The following is a 17,701-nucleotide window of genomic DNA, read 5'->3' as shown; positions in this document are numbered from 1 at the left end:
GTGTGTTAGTGCTGGTGCATCTTTGTAATATGTTATATATAATTCCTTCTATTTGTGGTTCTTTTTGTGCTTTTTTTAGGATGTTGCATGAGGTCAGGCTATCAGTATATAGGATTATGTTTTTCATCTTATATTTTTTAGCTATCTCCAGAGCTTTTTCGATGGCTATCAGTTCTATTGTTGCTATTGATGCTATGTTTTTAATTTTATATTCTTTGTATATGTTATGTTTTCTATCTTTTATGTAAATTAAGATATTAAGAATCTTTTAAGCTACCATCCGTAAAAATTGTTGGTCCATTATTGTTGTAGTTTTTCATCTTTTCTAAGGTTATTGATTTAATCGTCTCTTTATTTTTGTTTGCTTTGGTACCTATTTCTTTATTAAGTGTTGTGTCTATGTTTATTTTTGTTGCAATGTTGTTCATTTGGCTAATGGATAGATGTTTTAAAATGTTGTAGTCTTCTTCATATATTTTCTCTTGGTATGATTTTGACTTATTATTGTAGTTATTATCTTTTATCTTATTTATTTGTTTTCTTAATATGTGTGAATATACTATTATTTTTGCTAGTTCTTTACGTGCTATGAATTTAGATCTGAATTGGAATGGGATCTCGGCTGCAATAGCGTGCAAGGTGTTGATGGGTGTCGTTTTTGTGCATCCTGTAGCTTTGCGTATCGCTTGGTTAATTGTTGTATTTATTTTTTTCCTATTGCTTTTGTTGCTATTGTTTAAGTATGATGAGCCCGTTTCAAATATGCTTCGCATAGTTGACCTGTATACTATTAGAGCTTTTTGTGGGTCTAGATTGTTATTTTTGCGCATAGTATTTTTAAAATGTTTAGTCTATCTATGGCTTTATTTCTCAGGTATTCTATGTGTTTATGAAATTTAAGCTTATTGTCTATTATGGTGCCGAGGTATTTGTATGTGTTGGTTATTTCTATTTGTGTGTTTCGTATGTTGAGGTTGAAATTTTGGTTTTTATTGTTAAATATCATATATTTAGTTTTGTCCGTGTTTATGGGGAGATTTAGTTCTTCTATTTCGTTTATGAATGAATTTAAAGATGTTTGAAGACTGGTCTTCAATTCGTTTTGGTCCTTTCCTCTGGCAATTATCACAAAGTCATCTGCATATTGTATTAATTTTGTGTTTTCATTTGTTACTTTATTGTGTATATCTTTGGTATATAGATTGAATAGAGTTGGGGACATTACATCTCCCTGGGGTAATCCGTTAGTGACTAGCATTTTGATCTTTGTGTTACTTTCTATTTCTACTGTTCTATTTTTAAGGAAATTAGTAACCCATAGAGTTATTTGGTTTGGTGTGTTAGCGTTAATTAATTTTTGTATCAGTGTTTTGGTTTTGACTTTGTTATATGCCTTTTCTAAATCTATAAATATTGCCCCGGTCATGTTATTTTTCCTTTTGTTTTGGTATACTTGATTTGTTAGGTAATTTATGCATTGATTTATTGTTTTGTGTTTTCTAAATCCAAAAGAGGTTTCTGGTAGAATCTTTCTTAATTCTATGTGTCTATTTAGTTTGAGGAGTACTGCAGAGTTTAGAATTTTTGTAGGAGTCGGAATGAGTGCGATTGGTCTGTAATTGTTTATATTGTTTGGATCTTTTTCTGGTTTTGGTATGGCTATAATTTTGATTTGTTTTAGATTTTTGTGTATTTTTCCTTTCATCCACATATTGTTTGCATCTTTTATGATGATCTTGAGTGTTTCTTCGTTTATGCTACGAAGCATTTCGTAAGTTATTTTGTCTATTCCTGGTGCTGTATTTTTCTTGTTTTTTAGTAATTCCGTCCATATTTCCTTATTAATTAATTCCATGTCTATTTGGGTTGCATTGTTTGTATCTGTTCTAAATTTGGATAATTTATTTTTTTCGAAGTTTAAATCTAAAAAGTCTTTGGCTATTTTATTATCATTGTGTATAATGTTCGATTCTTTGGCATGATTTTTGTTATTGTTAATGTTGTATACTAAGTCCCATAGTTCTTTGGTATTAGTTTGGGAGTTTATACTATCTAGAGTGTGGTAAAATAGTTCTCTTTTATGTTTTTTTTATTTTATAAATCAGGATAGCTGTTCTTTTCTTGCATTCCATTGAGTTTTTTATAGTGCGTGAATTATTAAAGGAAGTTCTGGCTATGTTTCGATTCTTAAAGGCAGTTTTTAATTCTTCATTCCACCATACTTTTAGTTTATGTTTTGTTCGGTGAGTATTATTTTTAGTTATCTGTTTGATTTTATTGATGCATTGTTTTATTGTGTTAATTTTTGTGTGATCTAGTTCATTTATTTGTTTACATGTTTTATTTTTATTTATAACGAATGTGGGTGAGCAGCTGTTTTTAATTTTTAGGGTAATTTTTATTACTTTGTGGTTGCTGCCTCCTATATGATAGTCTGTGATTTGTTTGTTTGTTTCTAGGAATATATCTTTTGATATTATTGATAGGTCTATTGAAGTTTTTCTTTTGTTTTTGTCTGTTGGAATGCATGTGTATGTATTGTTATGTAGGATTATTAATTCTGAATTTTCAAATTCTTCCAGGATGATTTCACCTTTTTTATCGGTTTTATCATCTCCCCAATATCTGTGGTGCGCATTGAAATCACCCACTATTAAAACTTTTTTCATGTCTTTGGTATTGTGTATTATTTGGGCTATTGTATTTTTTATCTCTATATTGCTTGCCTGTGGTGCTATGTATATTGATATAATAGTCATTTTTGTTTTGAGTGTTACTATTGCTGTGGTTTGAATTGTTTCTACTTGATTTGTGATGTTGATTTCTTTGTATTTTATTCCTTTTCTTATAAGGATACAGCTTCCTCCATAGCCATCTGACCTATCTGTTTTAATGGTGTTGTACCCTGGTATTTTAATATTCTTATTTTTTTGGTCCATGTCTCTTGTAGGCATATTCCATGAATGTCTTGTGTTTGCGTGAGATGTTTAAGTTCTTCTTTGTTTTTTCTCAGTGATTGTATGTTTGCTTGGATAATATTGAAAAAAATCATTTTTCCTGCTCACACCTTGTCAAATCAAATTATTAATTATTTGGTGGGGTTAACTCTTCTGCTGCATTTAAGTATCTAGAATTTTCAGTGTCACTTTGGTATACTTCTGATTCACTCAGATATACCTCTGTGTCACTGAAATTTATTGTTTCGCTTCTTGTTCTTTTTCTTATTGTTTGTTCATTTTCTTGGTAGTTGTTTGTTATGTAATTTTCATTTTCTGTGTTATTTTCTGTTCTGTTTACAATGTATTTTGTTGTTATGTGATCCGTTTCGTTTTGTTCGATCGATTGTATTGATTTTTGGTTCTTTGGAGTCTCTGTTACTTTTTCTATGATTATTCTTTGGTTGTTTTGTTCTTCTTCGTTTTCTGGTTCTGGTTGGTTGTTAGTTGTTGTGTTGGTATGTTCCCTATTATTTCTAGCTATTGTATTCGCGAAAGTTTCTTTTAGGTACGTCCTAGGAATTGCAGGCACTGCGTCTCTGCGTATTTTTCGAGCCTCTCTGAGTGTGATTCTGTTTATAGTTTGTATTCTTTTTATTTCGTATTCATCTTTAAATATCGGGCACTCTTTGTCTAGGGTAGAGTGGTTGCCTCCACATTCTGCACATTTGGGGGGATTGTTACATGTCTCGTGAAAATTTTCGTTGCACTTGGCACATTTTTTTTCCCTAAAACATTTCGCTTTAATGTGACCGAGGTGCATGCATTTCATGCATCTCATTGGTAGAGGGATGTATAATTCCACTTTTTCCTTAAAATATCCTATGTGTATATCCTTGGGTGGTTTAGTTTTTTCGAATGTTATGATGGCTGTTCTTGTATTAGCAAGTTCACCATTAAAGTTTTTCCTTTTGAAAATATATACGTCTGACACATGATCGTTGATTAATCCCTCTTTCAATTCATTTTCCGTCATAAATTTGAAGGCATCACATCTCACTATACCCTTGCAAGAATTAAGGGTTTTGTGTTCTTCTACTTTTACTTGTATTTCCGTTTTTCCCCAACTAAGCTTTATTTTTTTTAATTTTTCTGCATCTTTTCTGTTTTTCACCTTGATGAGAATCTTCCCATCTCTAAGTAATGTAGTTTGCAATGGCGCATTTCCAATGGCGTTTTCTGTTGCCTTTGCAAAGAGAAAAGGGTTGTATGTGGCTAAGCTTTTGCCTTTTGTTACACTTTCCACGATTAAGAAGATTTCTTCCGGTTCATATGAATCGTTTATAATAATTCGCTCACCTCTGTTATTTTTTCCGTTTTTTTGTTTTACCGGAATCCTCACCAATCCGGGATCCAGGATCCACCACCAGGATCCGAAAATCCTACTCCCCCCGGGGGGATCCCCCCCCATCTTCGTCACTTATGTTCTTTCTTACCACCTTATTTTCTGTATATTTAATATTTTCGAAATTTTGGAACTGTGTGTAATTTGTGTAGTGTTTAAATGTTCGTGTATATTTGTGTCACTTCGTATCAAACTCACTGTGAGAAAAAGAGATGATCCTTCAACCACTGTTAGAATGAGACTGTGGAAATTTTTTGAAGAAATTGTACCAATTTGACATATGAACTGTCAAAACTAAAAATTCACATAGTTAGAGTATCACGTAACTCGGGGAAAAATGTTATTTTTCCATGTTTTATACTTAAAATGGACTGGAAAAGCTTTATAATTGATAGATAAATATGTTGTGTACGTATTTCATATGTTGTGTACGTTCGTACTTTTTTTCCTTTTCACCAAAAAAAGCTTCCACCAGCCACCGCCGGATATGGTAGTGAAAATCGAAATTACACTAGCTAGTAAGGAAAATGTACCCCGGACGTTAGAGTGGATCTGCACCTCTCAATGAGTGAACGGATTCGATCCACTCAATTTGTTCCGGAACATTTTCCCATCACTAGCGTATACGCTGTGGCAGTGTTGCCAGATTGTACAGGCTGCAACAAAATGTTTGTCATTCGAAAAATAAAATTAAAAAGCGCGTTGTTATGAATTTCTTTGATTTTTTTTTATTTCTTATCATTTTTACTGATATTTGTATTACTTACTCCTGTAACATTCCTAGCTTAAGTTCTAGCGTACTACACAAGCGTTCCCTTTGCGTAGCGTCCTTCAGTCCCAGCGCATCGAAATCGATCAACTCTCTGATCAGTTCCCGTTTGCGAACATAGAACAGTAAATTACATATCAGTACAAAGCCTTCGCCCTGTTCCGCTTCATTCGTAACACGAATCGTTTCCATGTTCGCCACAATCTGCTTCGCATTCGCTTCTAGCACCTCCAGGAACGGTACGTTGCCACGCTGCCCCAGACAAAGCAGCGCCTTCAGCACCTCCATATCGATCGACGGTTTGCACAGCAAGTTGGGCAACATCTTGAGCCAGAGCGTAAACAGCTCCTGGCCGTACCGGCGCCATAGCGAATCGCTGCCCACGATAATGTCACAAAACAGCACCAAAATGCGGTTGCGGATTTCCTGCGGCAGCTTCGCCGTTATGTACACCTCCAGCAGCGTTTGGAGCAGCGTGCGCGTTTCCTGATTAACCGCCATACAGTCGGTGTCGAGTAGCATGTAGCGCAGGACTTGCAGCAACAGGTTCGTTGCTTCGGCACCGCGGAACTTCCAGTTCATTACGCACCGCTTCACGTACTCGACAATTTTCGTGTACGGCTGGGACTTTTTCTTCCCTCCGCGGAACTGCTCATGCAGGCAGCAGTAAAAGTAGCAGATGTTGAAGTTATGCCGATAGCAGTGATCATCGACCGTTTTTTCGCTCAAAATCGGAGCCGTCGTTTTGGATCGCTTGGGCTGTTGGCTTTTCGTCTCCGTGCCGGACTGGTAGTACGGGAAGCCGCCGAGAATGTGGGTACAGAATTTGGCACCGTACTCCTCCCGGAACCAGCGTTTCATATCGTCGTTGTTTGTTTCACCGCAGTACTCAACGGTCAAATCCCAAAGCTGTATGAAAATGGCCATCAACAGTTCGAGCGTGGCGGCCGCTTCCTGCGTTAGGGCGTGCTCCTGTCCCGGTTCCGCACCGGTACCGGTTGGCCGGACCTCTAGCCAGGATTCAAACAGCACTGGCATCAGCATCTCCACGTACATCTTGAGCTTGCGGCCGTCATCGACCCGATCGCCCAGCGAGAGGTCTTTATCCGTGCCGGTCGTCTTGCGGAACAACACATCCATCGGGCAGGTCGTATAGAGGTGACGCTTTTGGATTGGTAAAAACATTGTGCTGGCTCTATCGAACGTGTAATTGATTTGTACCGCTTTGTCCGGTTGATAATCGGCTACCTTGGAAGCAAACCTAACAATAGGAGGAATATTGTTGTTAGTAATTTTACCATGTCGTAGGAGCATGTAACATTATTCTTACGGATTATCTACATCTTCCGCCACCGAAACAGCTTCCTCTAGCGGCTCTGCTGTTTCATTTTTTGTCCGCTTGCTGTCGATAAGAATTTTCAATATTCCCGTCAACCGCGAGAGCACCTTCACGCGCCACCGCGTGCTTGTCGACTGCTTGTCGAGATTGATCGTCAGCGTGCGGCCCGGTTTGGATTCCGTTCTCAGCTTCGAAATCATGTCCAAAAACTGCGGCAGTATCTTGTCCCGGTTGGCCACAACCAGCTCCGGCAGGTACTGGAGCAGTACATCCAGCAGCAGGAGCGAATCTTCCTGGATTCGCGACTGAATGTGGGTCATGCTGCAGCGCAGAAAGGACAACAGCACCTCATAGAACGGAACCATCACGGACTGCCCACAAGCGGCCAGTATGCATCCGAGCGTTTTGTACGCGTCCCTCCGCACATCGTGCTCAATGTCGATGGAAAGGCTGGAGACGTCTTTGACCACCGAGCTGAGCATCCGGTGCAGCTCCGACGGCATTTTCGTGATGATTTCTCGCACTCCGCGCAGTCCTTCGATTTTGGACGACACATTGTTGAGCTTCAGTTTGGCGAGGCAATCCTTCAGGGTTAAGTTTTTGTTGGACAGTACCGCTGCGTTGGTCAGATTACGCTGCTTCAGCTGATCCGGTACGACTATTTTGCGCACTTTGAAGTTTGTTTTCGTCACATTGGCACCTTTCGGGAGTTTGGCTCCCTTTAGTTTGATCTTGGATTTTTCTGCTTTTTTGAACTTTTTCGAGCTTCCACCCATTTTTACGGCTACTTTTTGAGGAAATTCCAACCGAAACGAAAACCTGCAACACCGGCAAGTGTACGAATGCAAGTAAACAAACCGCGCACGTGCTATTTTGACATCATTCGATCAACATTCTGATATTTTTCACCGGGCTGAACTAATTTGTTGGATGTTTGATACACTTTTTTGACTGGGCAATATAGTTTTGATACTTTTACAAAAAAATTTATCACAATTTTTCAACATAAAACGACAACATGTATTGAGCTCAACATCATAGCGACTACTAGCTTTAATTTTATTCTAACGAAAAACAGATTATATACATTGCGAAGAATGATTGCAGCGGCACAGTCGATTATTTCTTTTCCTTATTCTCCATCTCTTCCAGTGCCTTCAGCAGCTCCTGATCGTGGCGGTCCCGTACGTTGCGGATGCACTTCTCGATCTCAGCCCGGTGCTGTGGGTTTTCCGGTGGGTACAGCTGCCGTCTCGTATCGGTCACCCACTTCTCGAAATATTCCGGCTGATTGAACCAGTGGAACATTGCCACCGGGAAGGTCATGTAGAGGGCCATTTTTCCGATTTCCAACGCCCAGCCGCCCATTCTGTACGATCGATGCTAAAATTACAATGCATCTGAGGTTATCGAAGCTGCTGTTGGGCACGATTTGTATCACAAAACTTACATAAATATTAATTTCACAAGCAATGCACCTCCTTCGCGTGTGTGTGTTTTGATTGTTGTTTTTCTTGTTGTTGTTGCAGTTTCAGCTGCGCACAGAGTGACCAGAAATACCGATTTATCTGTATTCCTACCTATTTTTGATATGCCTACCAATTCACAGATGAGCCCCCTAAAACTACCGATTTTTCATTTATCCTTCCGAAGGATTTTTTTGTAATACTAACCAAAAAGTCATATAACCATTTCCCAAATCACTTAATGTATAAAACTCTAGGAAATATATATATGGAAATGGAAATCACTAGCAACTAGAACCAGGAGATCAACAGAGACAACTAAGGCCCATGTCTGCACTTCAAGAAGTCGAACGCGCTGATAAAATTGTATATGCAATTTGACAGATAATGTAACCCGGCGCTCTAGCAGCAACAGAACACGACATCGAACATGAAAAATGTTCACATGTTCACATGTTCGATTTGTGGGTTAACACATCGAACATGTAAAATCCCACACTCTTAAAAAAATTTGCCGAATCTCGGTTAATTTTTGCCGACATCTGCACAACTGAGATCTCGGCAAAGATCTCGGTAAAATTTATGTTGCCGACATCTCGGTTAATGTCATTTTGTTTTGACGTTTACGTTTAACCGAGATTTTCGGTTAGAACAAATCGAGATCTCGGCTAAATATAAAAACATTTTATTTTTATTTTAGTGATTTTATTTGCGTATCAAATGGGTTTTTTGATGTGATGGAAAGCGTTGGGACAGGCGCCGATTCAACCGCCGGATGGGGCACAGCGTTTGGATGTGGTACCGGTACAGGAAAATGAGCCGGACAAGGAGCGGGCACTGGTACAGGCACGGTTCTGTAAAGCGGGCAGAGTGAAACAAGTCTGAGTAAACCCTTTTTAGATTTCATGTGATCGAGTGTTGATACTTACCTCGTGTAGGTGACCGGAAATGAATCCTGGAAGTCTGAACGGTCTGGCAAAGGTTGAACCAACCGGATTAGCTTCCTCATCTGATCCTTGAATAGGGACTGCTCCGAGCGACGCTCTGAAGAGCACCGGTTGCGTGCGCTGATGGAGTTTCCAACCCCGCTCCATACCTGTGCTCGATCGCACGCTACTGATTCTTGTTTTTTTCACGCTGAGAGACTCATTTTCACTTTTTTTACATTTTTAATTTTACATCACAACATCACTCCGACAGGTTTTCGTTTCATTAGCACGAGATTAACAGAATGGCGAATGACAGATAGAATACCGAGCCTCGGCTAATCCAAGTAGTAAAGCTGAAATCTCGGTTATTTTGACGGATTATCTCGGTGACAGCAGTGTTAACGTATGTGCTCGGCATATTGTGTTGCCGAGTTTCGGTTCAAATATTTATTTAACTGATATTTCAGTTTTAAATGGTACTGATTTTCGGCTACTGGGTTTTTTCAACTGACATATCAGCAAGAATCGAAAGAGACGACGGATTTCGGCAGTTTTTTAACCGAGGTCGTGAAATATTTTTAAGTGTGCATATATTTTTCATGTTCGATGTCGCGTTCAATTGCTGCTAGAGTCCCAACGATTTGTTGGATTAAATTTCCTAGTACAATTTTCAGATCGACACTTCAGAAAGGCCTCACGTGACCGCTATGAACTAAATCTAAACTATCTCCTTTAAATAAATAAAAGATGTTATTTTCTCGTGCTGCTCTTCGTGGGACAGATTAGCTTCCATCTCCGACAACCCCCCCCCCCCCCCCCGCTCAACACTTCAAAGCCTACCGAAAACTACCGAAAAAATCTTAAACTCCTACCGAAAACTACCGATAAAATTTTGATGCACCTACCGAAAACCGCAAAAATAATCTGGCCACTTTGGCTGCGCAGCACGTTTGACATTTCCTTTTCTTTTCTAAAAACACCTTGATTGCAAACACGCGAGTTTTGTGTCGGGGTGCTAGAAAAAATCGGATTTTCTTCGGTATTTTCTATCCCGCAAAGAGCTTATCGCTTGTTAAAGGTGCAACTTTTCCTCAACAACCATGGTAAGCATAGACATTCAACTGAAGTGTACCGTCTTACCACACCAATCCTATGTTGCTGGCCGTCCTAACCAATGCCCGACAATCGTACTTGCTTGCAGGGAAAGAAAAAGTTTATCGACAAGAAGACGGCGGTCACGTTCCGGTTGGTGAACCGAAGCCAGCACGATCCACTGTACGTGGACGAGACGGCCCCTCAGCATGTGCTGGTACCGGTCAGAGTGCCGCCCAAGTACGCGAGCTTGATCGCGAACAGTAACCGACCGGTAGCGGAAGGAAAGGTGAGTGGTAGTGTTGACATTAGCTAAGGGGGGAAATTGAGGGAAAACAGCGGAATTTGCTTCTAGTTGCCTGTTCCTATGTTGGAAGCGGCTACGAATCGCAAGAACGTTGCTGTAAATAGGATGCTCGGAAGTGATCTGGATATGTTTCTGATTCTAATTTACAATTTTCTTGTACCCATTCCAGATTGACGCTGCCAAGCGTAAGAAGGAGCAGGCAAAGTTTGGCATTTTCTTCGACGACGATTACGACTACCTGCAGCATCTGCGGGAACCGGGCCGCAATGAGGTTGTTTGGGAACCGGTGGCGGGGAAACCATCCCCCAAGCCAGCAGCTGAAACAGGGGAAGAAAATGGCGTGGAAGAAGTGTCGCGCATCAAACTGCCAAGCTCTGTGTTTGCTTCCGAGTTTGAGGAAAAGGATGGCCTCATGAAGAAAGCGGCCGAAGTTACGCGCGGACCCCGTCCCGACTGGGATCCAGACGTGGTGGCTGCGCTGGACGAAGATTTCGACTTCAATAATCCGGACAATCAGCTGGAGGATAATTTCATGGAGCTTGCAATGCAGCCCGGGGCCGGCGGTGACGAAGACGAAGATGGTGAGGATTGGTTCGATGAGGAAGGGGGTGAACACGAGTTCGATTCGGACGAGATGGAGGGCGATTATTCGGACACAGAGGAGCGAGATGGGCTGGGCCCGCTTGATGATCGGTACGGGCGGGAGGAAACAAAGTCCCGTTTCACGGAGTACTCCATGTCTAGCAGCGTGATCCGACGTAACGAGCAGCTGACGCTGCTGGATGATCGTTTCGAGAAGTTCTTCGAACAGTACGACGATCCGGAGGTGGGTCCACTGGACTGTGAGGAAATCGAAGGGCACGTGGATCCGAACGATGATGTGCTGTTGCGTTGTGCGGCTGAATTCAAGCGCGAACGTGATGCCGTATACGATGCCGAGTATGAAAAGCAATGGATCCGAGAGCGGTAAGGTGGAGCTGCAATGGACTAAAGTTGTGTACAAACTGACTTTTTTTATTATTATTTGCAACAGTCTAACGCAGCTGCAGGATGATAATTCCGAGGAGGAGGAGGTCGCAATGCAGGTTGAGGATGGGGAACAGAAAAAATGGGACTGTGAAAGTATCCTTTCCACGTACAGCAACATCTACAACCATCCGAAGCTGATACAGGAACCCAAAAAGGCACGCAAAATTCTCATCAATCCGAAAACGGGACTGCCGGAAAATGTGCTCGGTGCAGAGGGCGGTAAGCTGACGATGAAATCCATTGCCCGGCTGGAGCAGGGAGGAAGGTAATTTTCGTTTGTCGCTTACGTTTTGCCCCTTCCATGTAGCTAATCATTCCCATTCCATTGTTTTCCAGTGAAAAACCTGCCGGTCCGAAATCGCTCTGCGATGGAAGCGTTATTTCCACGCTAAGTGTACTCTCGATCCGGCCCAAGGATGAAACGCCCGAGGAAAAGCGGGAGCGCAAAAAGTTGCTGAAAGAATACCGCTCCGAACGCAGGATAGAGCGCAAGGCAAACACGCTGGCATTTAAGCACGAGAAGCAACTGCAGGAGAAAAACAAGATCAACTGCCGCATGAACGCAGGCCAAAAGATTGTTTGAAAGTTTCGCACGATCGCCTGCTATCGGCTCGTGTAATGTAAGCTTGTTCTCCATGTATGTTACTTATATTGAAATGTGTTTTGCTTTGCTATTTACATAAAGCGAAATATCTTGTAAAAACGGAATGGTTTTTAGTGCATTAGCATTCGATTATTTTTGAGAATTTAAAGTTAATACTTCATATCACTTGATTATTACGGAAGGGTGGTAAGTGTTAAATTAAACAGTTTTTAATTCACATTGGAACAGCTTTTATGGAATTTATAAAACCGCACTAACTAACAAATTTAATATTTAATTTAAAATTTTGACCAATCGTTGTGCCATAGTGATCCTATCAAAACAAGACCCTCGATGATGATTCATCGTTTGTTATTTTAGTGCCCAGTGTTACAGTGTGTGTAAGTGCTATAGCCGGCAGGGAAACCCGAACCTTAGTGATTCCCGGTTATTTTATGCCTTAGGTAAGAATAATTGTTTTTTTTTGTTATCTATCGTTTTATTGATTTTTGTTAATCATAAACCGTAGATCATGTAAGGATATTTCTTTGTTCAGCATAAACTCTTTCAAACCATGACAAACAAGTTGAAAGCACCTAAAGAATGCAATCATGGCAATCGAACAAGCACGCATCAGCAAGTAGCATCCGGCTCGATATCTCGCCAGATAATGTGTGTCGCTAGATAATTCATACATCGATTCCAATGCAAACAAACCCAAGTCGCAAAGCCGCTGATATCACGCCGTTTCAAAACCCAATAAACTGTGCGCAGTCGTGGTTTGAGTGCGATCTGTAACGGACAGAAGCTTGTGATTTAAAGGAACCAATCACCTCAACACGTGTCAATTTCAAATGGCTACAATGTACAAAACAATGCAAACGGCTATTCTCGGTGGAAACGTTGATCAATTAAAGGAGATTTTTACGCACAACTGCAACGATGCGGATTGTCATGCGCAATTGTCTCGTGCGTACGCCGAATTGAAACATCGTAACATACCCTTATCGGACGAAATGATACACTTTGTCGAGTACGAGCTGGTGAAGGCAAGCTATCGGAACGCTGCAATTGCTTATCAAGGTGGCGAAAGCAGCTCCACCACCAAGAGCACGGATGTAGCGCAGCAGCGCATTGCGCACATGGTGAAGTGCATTGATCTGATTGTGTGCCAGCACCAGGTGGACTCGTACACAGATGTGGATGATCTGCTGGTGCTTCGTCTGCGACATGTTTACGCGCATGTGTTCTTTCTGAAAACACATCTACGCAAGCTGCCACTGCTGCAGATGCAGTTTTGTATTGCCGTGTTCTTAAAGCTGGTTACGGGTCAAGCGATCAATGGGTTCGAAATTTACGCCTTTACCATCGATATAGGTAAGTGAGTGTTTGGAAAAGCGTGCGCAAATATGTTACATAATGATGATGCATTTCTTCCTTTTATTTTAGAACGACTGATTCGCTTTTTAAAACTGATTCGAAATGCCTTGACCAATGAACAGAAGCCGGCGATCGATCTGCAATGTTACGTACGATATGTTCAACAAGTATGGCATTCTGCTGCCGGAAAGCAGCTCTCTAGTGTGCCGAAACGCATTCGCACCTACATACAGATACAGTTAAACAGTCTTAATCTCTCCACATTGGAGAGCCTAACAAAGGATATTCCTTTTGAAAAATTGCCACTGCCAGTGCAGCAAGCGCTAAAAGCTCAGTATGAGAAAACTATCGATTGGGATCATCGAAAGCGATCGAGAGCAACGTTTAAAGAATTGTACGAAACATACTACATCATGAAGCAACACTTTTCCATCCGCAAGGTGCTCAAGTACATCGACGGCATAAGGGAAGATGCCTGCAGTGATCCTCCGCACATGCACCGGCCCATTCCCTCGCCGGTACGTATACGGGCGATTAAACGCACACTGCAAGTGATCGGAGAGATGATCAAAAGTACGCGCGAGTCGCCCAACATCACGGTAAAACTCGATCGCATCCTGCAGCTGATCACGTCGGAAGTGCTGGCCGAGCGAACGAAAGATTTGAGGCAATTCTTTAGCCATGGCTATTCGCTTGCCAAACTAGAACTGGAAGCAGAAAGCTGCGATCAGATCGGGTTGGTGTTTCAGAAAATAGAAACTAACCTACGAGAAGCTCGCCGGTGGTTTGTGTACACACAGACGCAACAGAATCTACTCATTTACCGCCGCTATTTGGCGTACTTGAAGAGCTTCAAAACGATCGAAGCACTGCGCAGCTACATCGCTTTCGTTGGCACGGAATTCAAAGGCAAACTGATAGAAACGTTCCGCCCCGAGCAGCTGACCGAAGCTAAGCTGCTGATACAGCACATGCTGGACTCTTCGAAGCCCTCCGAGCTGCTTAACACGGCCACCCGAACCGATCTGGAGTACATCGGCAAAGAGCTACAGCTCCGCATCGATGTGATACGCGCAGAGAACGCGACGCTTGGGCGCACGATCGATGATTTTTTCCTGCTGGAAAGTTATATCCGCCAACCGTCGTCGTCACTGGAGCGCGTACGACAAATCGCCGACTGGATACTATCCCGCACCGAACTTGCCAAGCGCCACAAGCTGGTGCAGAAAACGGATTTGATGTACGCTCGGGAGCTGTTGGCGCATCTACAAATGGGTGAAACGGACGAAACGCGACGCTACATGTGGGGCGCCATCTGGACCCGGCTGGCTAAGGAACAGTTCAGTGGGTTGGATACGCTGCTAGGCCGTACCGAGCAGCGATCCGATGTAGCATTGGATGTGACGGTAAAAACGATGCAATCGCTTAACCTTCCGCTCGACGACGACGAGTACGTGCAGTTCGTAAACCGTCGCCTAGCCAAAAGCTACTACCAGAATGTGTTTGTGCTAGATAACAAGTACCGGGTGTTGAAAGAGATAGTGAAGGATCGCCGTGCAGGCCGGCAGGACAATGTGCGGGATGTGTTGGAGCGATTGAAGAACCTTCGCAAAACAGACGAACAAGTGCTTCAGCGAATGTTTGACGGGCTGCTTGACACTATGGAGCAAATTTTAAGCCATTCCGACCGTTTGACGGGCAGCTTAGCTTCCCAGACGGATGAACAAGCGCTGGAGTACTGCCTACTGGAAGCTGCTGAAATAGTTTGCAACTTGAGCGTGTTTCGTGACAACATGAGCGACCTAGCGATGACCGTACCAGTGATAACGGGGCGAAACCTGCGAAACTATTTGGCTCATGACTTTCTAGCGTACGATACGCTTACGCCCTGCACCAAGGCGGTTGTACAAAATGCACGCTACTTAGTTGAAAATCGGTTGAAATTGTATGGTACTGCAACGGATAAAGTGGCACCGTGTAAGGGACAACCGAGAGCTGTTAATGAGCTGGCACAATTTGCAGAAATATTTCAACGACAAACCGAATGGACAATGGAGCAGGAAGAGTTTTTCGGAATCGTCACCAACTTTCACACGCATACCTTAGAGCAGCGGCTTCGGGAGCCGGAATCAAACGTGGCCAATCTGCTGCTCATGAGCCGTACGTGTCTCGATCGGGAAGTAGTGTCGGTAGCGCTGGAAGGGAATCCGGACCGCTTTATAGCTCAACTGCTGGACTATCGGCCGAACGGGTTGAACCTTTTCTATCTTCTAATAAACTATTTCCACGACACGGAGCTCATCAAAAAGATAGAAATACTGATCGGCAGCCCGCAGGTGTTCTGTGCTCGATTGGCATTAAAGTACGGATTGATTGATGCGGTACAGGCGCTATGGCAAAAAACAAGCGAGGATGCAATGAAACAGTTAATGAGCACGGAACTGTCCTCCATTTTCGTGCGACATTCTGCCACTTTTGTACAACAGCTTTTACGCTTATTGCCATCGGAATGGTTTCTGGATTTGAAAGATCACCTAGGTAACACGGTTCTTCATTGGGCGGTTTTACGTGGAGATTTGGAGCTGTTGCAGTTTGTGATGCTGCGGTATAAGAACCTGCTGAAAGCAAAGAATGCATTCGGTGATCTCCCATTGCTGATCGCTGTTCGATACCATGACGACGTGATCGCGGAAATGCTACTCGATCACGGTGCGGATCCTTGGATTGAGCCGAAAGTCGTGCAAACTGTAGCGATGCGTAACGGTTGCCAGCTACTGGACCGATTTCCAGCAGACATAGGTCGAATCGTAGCTGCCCAGATGGACGCTTTCCTTAACAATCCACTCCGGGCAGCCATTGAGGAGAATAATTATGAATTGTTCTTGACGCTGCACCTGCAATTCGGGTACGATGTACAGCGAGGAGAACTGCTTCATCTAGCGGCTCGTTTAAACAGGATACACTTTCTACGCTACCTGTTGGCGAATGATAACATAGATCGAAACTTTTCGGTCGATTCCATCAGTAGCGAATATTGTTTCACTCCCTTTATGGTTGCATGCGCTACGGGACACTATGAAGCAGCGCAACTGCTGCTGCAGAATGGTGCGAATGGTTTGTTTCAAAATGAAAACAACTACACGGCCTGGCACTGTGCCGTGCATGGTGGGAAACGGAGCATCCTATCGCTGGTTCTATCGATTCCGCATCTTGACGTAAATACGATCACAAAAGATAAACGATCAGCCTTAAGTATTGCGATCGATACTGATCAAACGTCGTACCAGATCAACTATTTGCTAACAACCGCTGGAGTAACGGTACGACCAGAGCACGTGCTGCATGCCTGTCTGCTCGGAAAGAGAGATATTTTAAAGCTGCTCATAGATCGTCAGCCGGACTACCTGTCCGCGACGGACTTCCTACAGCGCAGCCCACTAATGATAGCGGTAATTTCGAACGATCGCTCTATGGCACAATTGCTGCTCGAACGGGGTGCAGATCGTAATGCAAAGAACATTCTCGGCATGAATTGTTTGCACATGGCGGCACTGAACAATTTGACCAACATCTCGAAACTGCTGTTGGACGATGCGCAGGTTGATCATGAGGCGGAAGACAAATTTCGCCGCACACCACTGGTAGTCGCACTGGAAGCTGAACATTTGACGATCGCTGAGCAGCTGATACAGCGTGGCGCTAGGCTGCAGAGTGCATATAATTATCGGTTCCAACAGCATCGTAATGCAACGCTGCTGCACAAATTTACCATCGAAAAACGGCCCAGAATGGTTGAGTATTTGGTGAAGAAACTACACTTTCCCACGGATTTGGTGGACGATGATGGTAAAACAGCGGATATGATTGCGGGAGATAGTGGTGAGGATGGAAATAATTGAAGCAACATACAAATGAAGTACATTTGAAAGAACTGATAATAAAAATAAAATGATTCGCGTTGGAAATAGAAGTTTGACGTTCCTATTCTAATCAGCTGTGGTTGTGCTTGGGCACCCGATCGGCTCTAGACGCCCTCCCTTCACAACGGGGATGTAGCTCAGTGGTAGAGCGCTCGCTTCGCATGTGAGAAGTCCCGGGTTCAATCCCCGGCATCTCCATATCTTTTTTTCATCTTTTGATGTACCTGGAGGCGATTATGGTGAACGATGTTTCTGTTTTACAATGCGAACGCGTAAATAAGCAATTTTTCTTAATAATCTATCGCAACATGAAGGTGTCAATTTGAACTATTCTGTACGCAGAATTGGAAAATCATGAGATAATTTTTGTCTTCTAATTTTTCATTAACAAATCACAAATTGTCAGCGAAACAGAGTGTATTTGATTGCCAAATACTAATGATTTGTGGAAATATTGGTTTCTTTTCCAAACATAAAATCCAACGAAATAACTGTAGGAAGAAAATCGACATGCTTTTTTCCCTTGTCTGGCAGGTTTGATCATTT

At 42.5% G+C, this 17,701-nt stretch overlaps 3 protein-coding genes and 1 non-coding gene across 4 annotated transcripts; 3 read left to right on the top strand and 1 right to left on the bottom strand.

Moving 5' to 3' along the window:
- Positions 1-5,049: 5,049 nt before the first annotated feature.
- Positions 5,050-7,987, bottom strand: LOC3291118 (testis-expressed protein 10). The gene is made up of 3 exons (XM_061659544.1): positions 7,900-7,987; positions 6,441-7,832; positions 5,050-6,371 (listed from the first exon to the last, which is right to left on the bottom strand). Exons 2-3 carry the CDS (start codon positions 7,223-7,225, stop codon positions 5,105-5,107), a joined length of 2,052 nt encoding a protein of 683 aa, XP_061515528.1. The 5' UTR covers positions 7,226-7,832; positions 7,900-7,987; the 3' UTR covers positions 5,050-5,104.
- Positions 7,988-9,765: 1,778 nt separating this feature from the next.
- LOC1275303 (protein LTV1 homolog) lies at positions 9,766-11,980 on the top strand. The gene is made up of 5 exons (XM_061659561.1): positions 9,766-9,947; positions 10,046-10,225; positions 10,413-11,209; positions 11,277-11,537; positions 11,609-11,980. Exons 1-5 carry the CDS (start codon positions 9,945-9,947, stop codon positions 11,853-11,855), a joined length of 1,488 nt encoding a protein of 495 aa, XP_061515545.1. The 5' UTR covers positions 9,766-9,944; the 3' UTR covers positions 11,856-11,980.
- Positions 11,981-12,226: 246 nt separating this feature from the next.
- Positions 12,227-17,205, top strand: LOC3291119 (uncharacterized). Its single transcript, XM_061659528.1, has 3 exons — positions 12,227-12,319; positions 12,385-13,232; positions 13,305-17,205. Exons 2-3 carry the CDS (start codon positions 12,710-12,712, stop codon positions 17,132-17,134), a joined length of 4,353 nt encoding a protein of 1,450 aa, XP_061515512.1. The 5' UTR covers positions 12,227-12,319; positions 12,385-12,709; the 3' UTR covers positions 17,135-17,205.
- Positions 17,206-17,281: 76 nt separating this feature from the next.
- Positions 17,282-17,353, top strand: Trnaa-cgc (transfer RNA alanine (anticodon CGC)). Its single transcript has one exon. It is a non-coding gene; the product is annotated as a tRNA-Ala (tRNA).
- Positions 17,354-17,701: the final 348 nt, after the last annotated feature.

Source organism: Anopheles gambiae, chromosome 3, assembly GCF_943734735.2.
Source record: "Anopheles gambiae chromosome 3, idAnoGambNW_F1_1, whole genome shotgun sequence".
NCBI lineage: Eukaryota > Metazoa > Arthropoda > Insecta > Diptera > Culicidae > Anopheles > Anopheles gambiae.
This window is presented reverse-complemented; position numbering and strand designations above follow the sequence as displayed.

Excerpts from the sequence above, each read along its gene's own strand:
- LOC3291118 (XM_061659544.1), bottom strand. The coding sequence starts at position 7,225 with ATGGGTGGAAGCTCGAAAAAGTTCAAAAAAGCAGAAAAATCCAAGATC. Across the intron at positions 6,372-6,440 it reads GCGGAAGATGTAGATAATCC|GTTTGCTTCCAAGGTAGCCG; the intron begins GTAAGAATAATG and ends TCCTATTGTTAG.
- LOC1275303 (XM_061659561.1), top strand. Across the intron at positions 10,226-10,412 it reads GACCGGTAGCGGAAGGAAAG|ATTGACGCTGCCAAGCGTAA; the intron begins GTGAGTGGTAGT and ends TACCCATTCCAG. Across the intron at positions 11,210-11,276 it reads AAGCAATGGATCCGAGAGCG|TCTAACGCAGCTGCAGGATG; the intron begins GTAAGGTGGAGC and ends TATTTGCAACAG.
- LOC3291119 (XM_061659528.1), top strand. The coding sequence starts at position 12,710 with ATGGCTACAATGTACAAAACAATGCAAACGGCTATTCTCGGTGGAAAC. Across the intron at positions 13,233-13,304 it reads CGCCTTTACCATCGATATAG|AACGACTGATTCGCTTTTTA; the intron begins GTAAGTGAGTGT and ends CTTTTATTTTAG.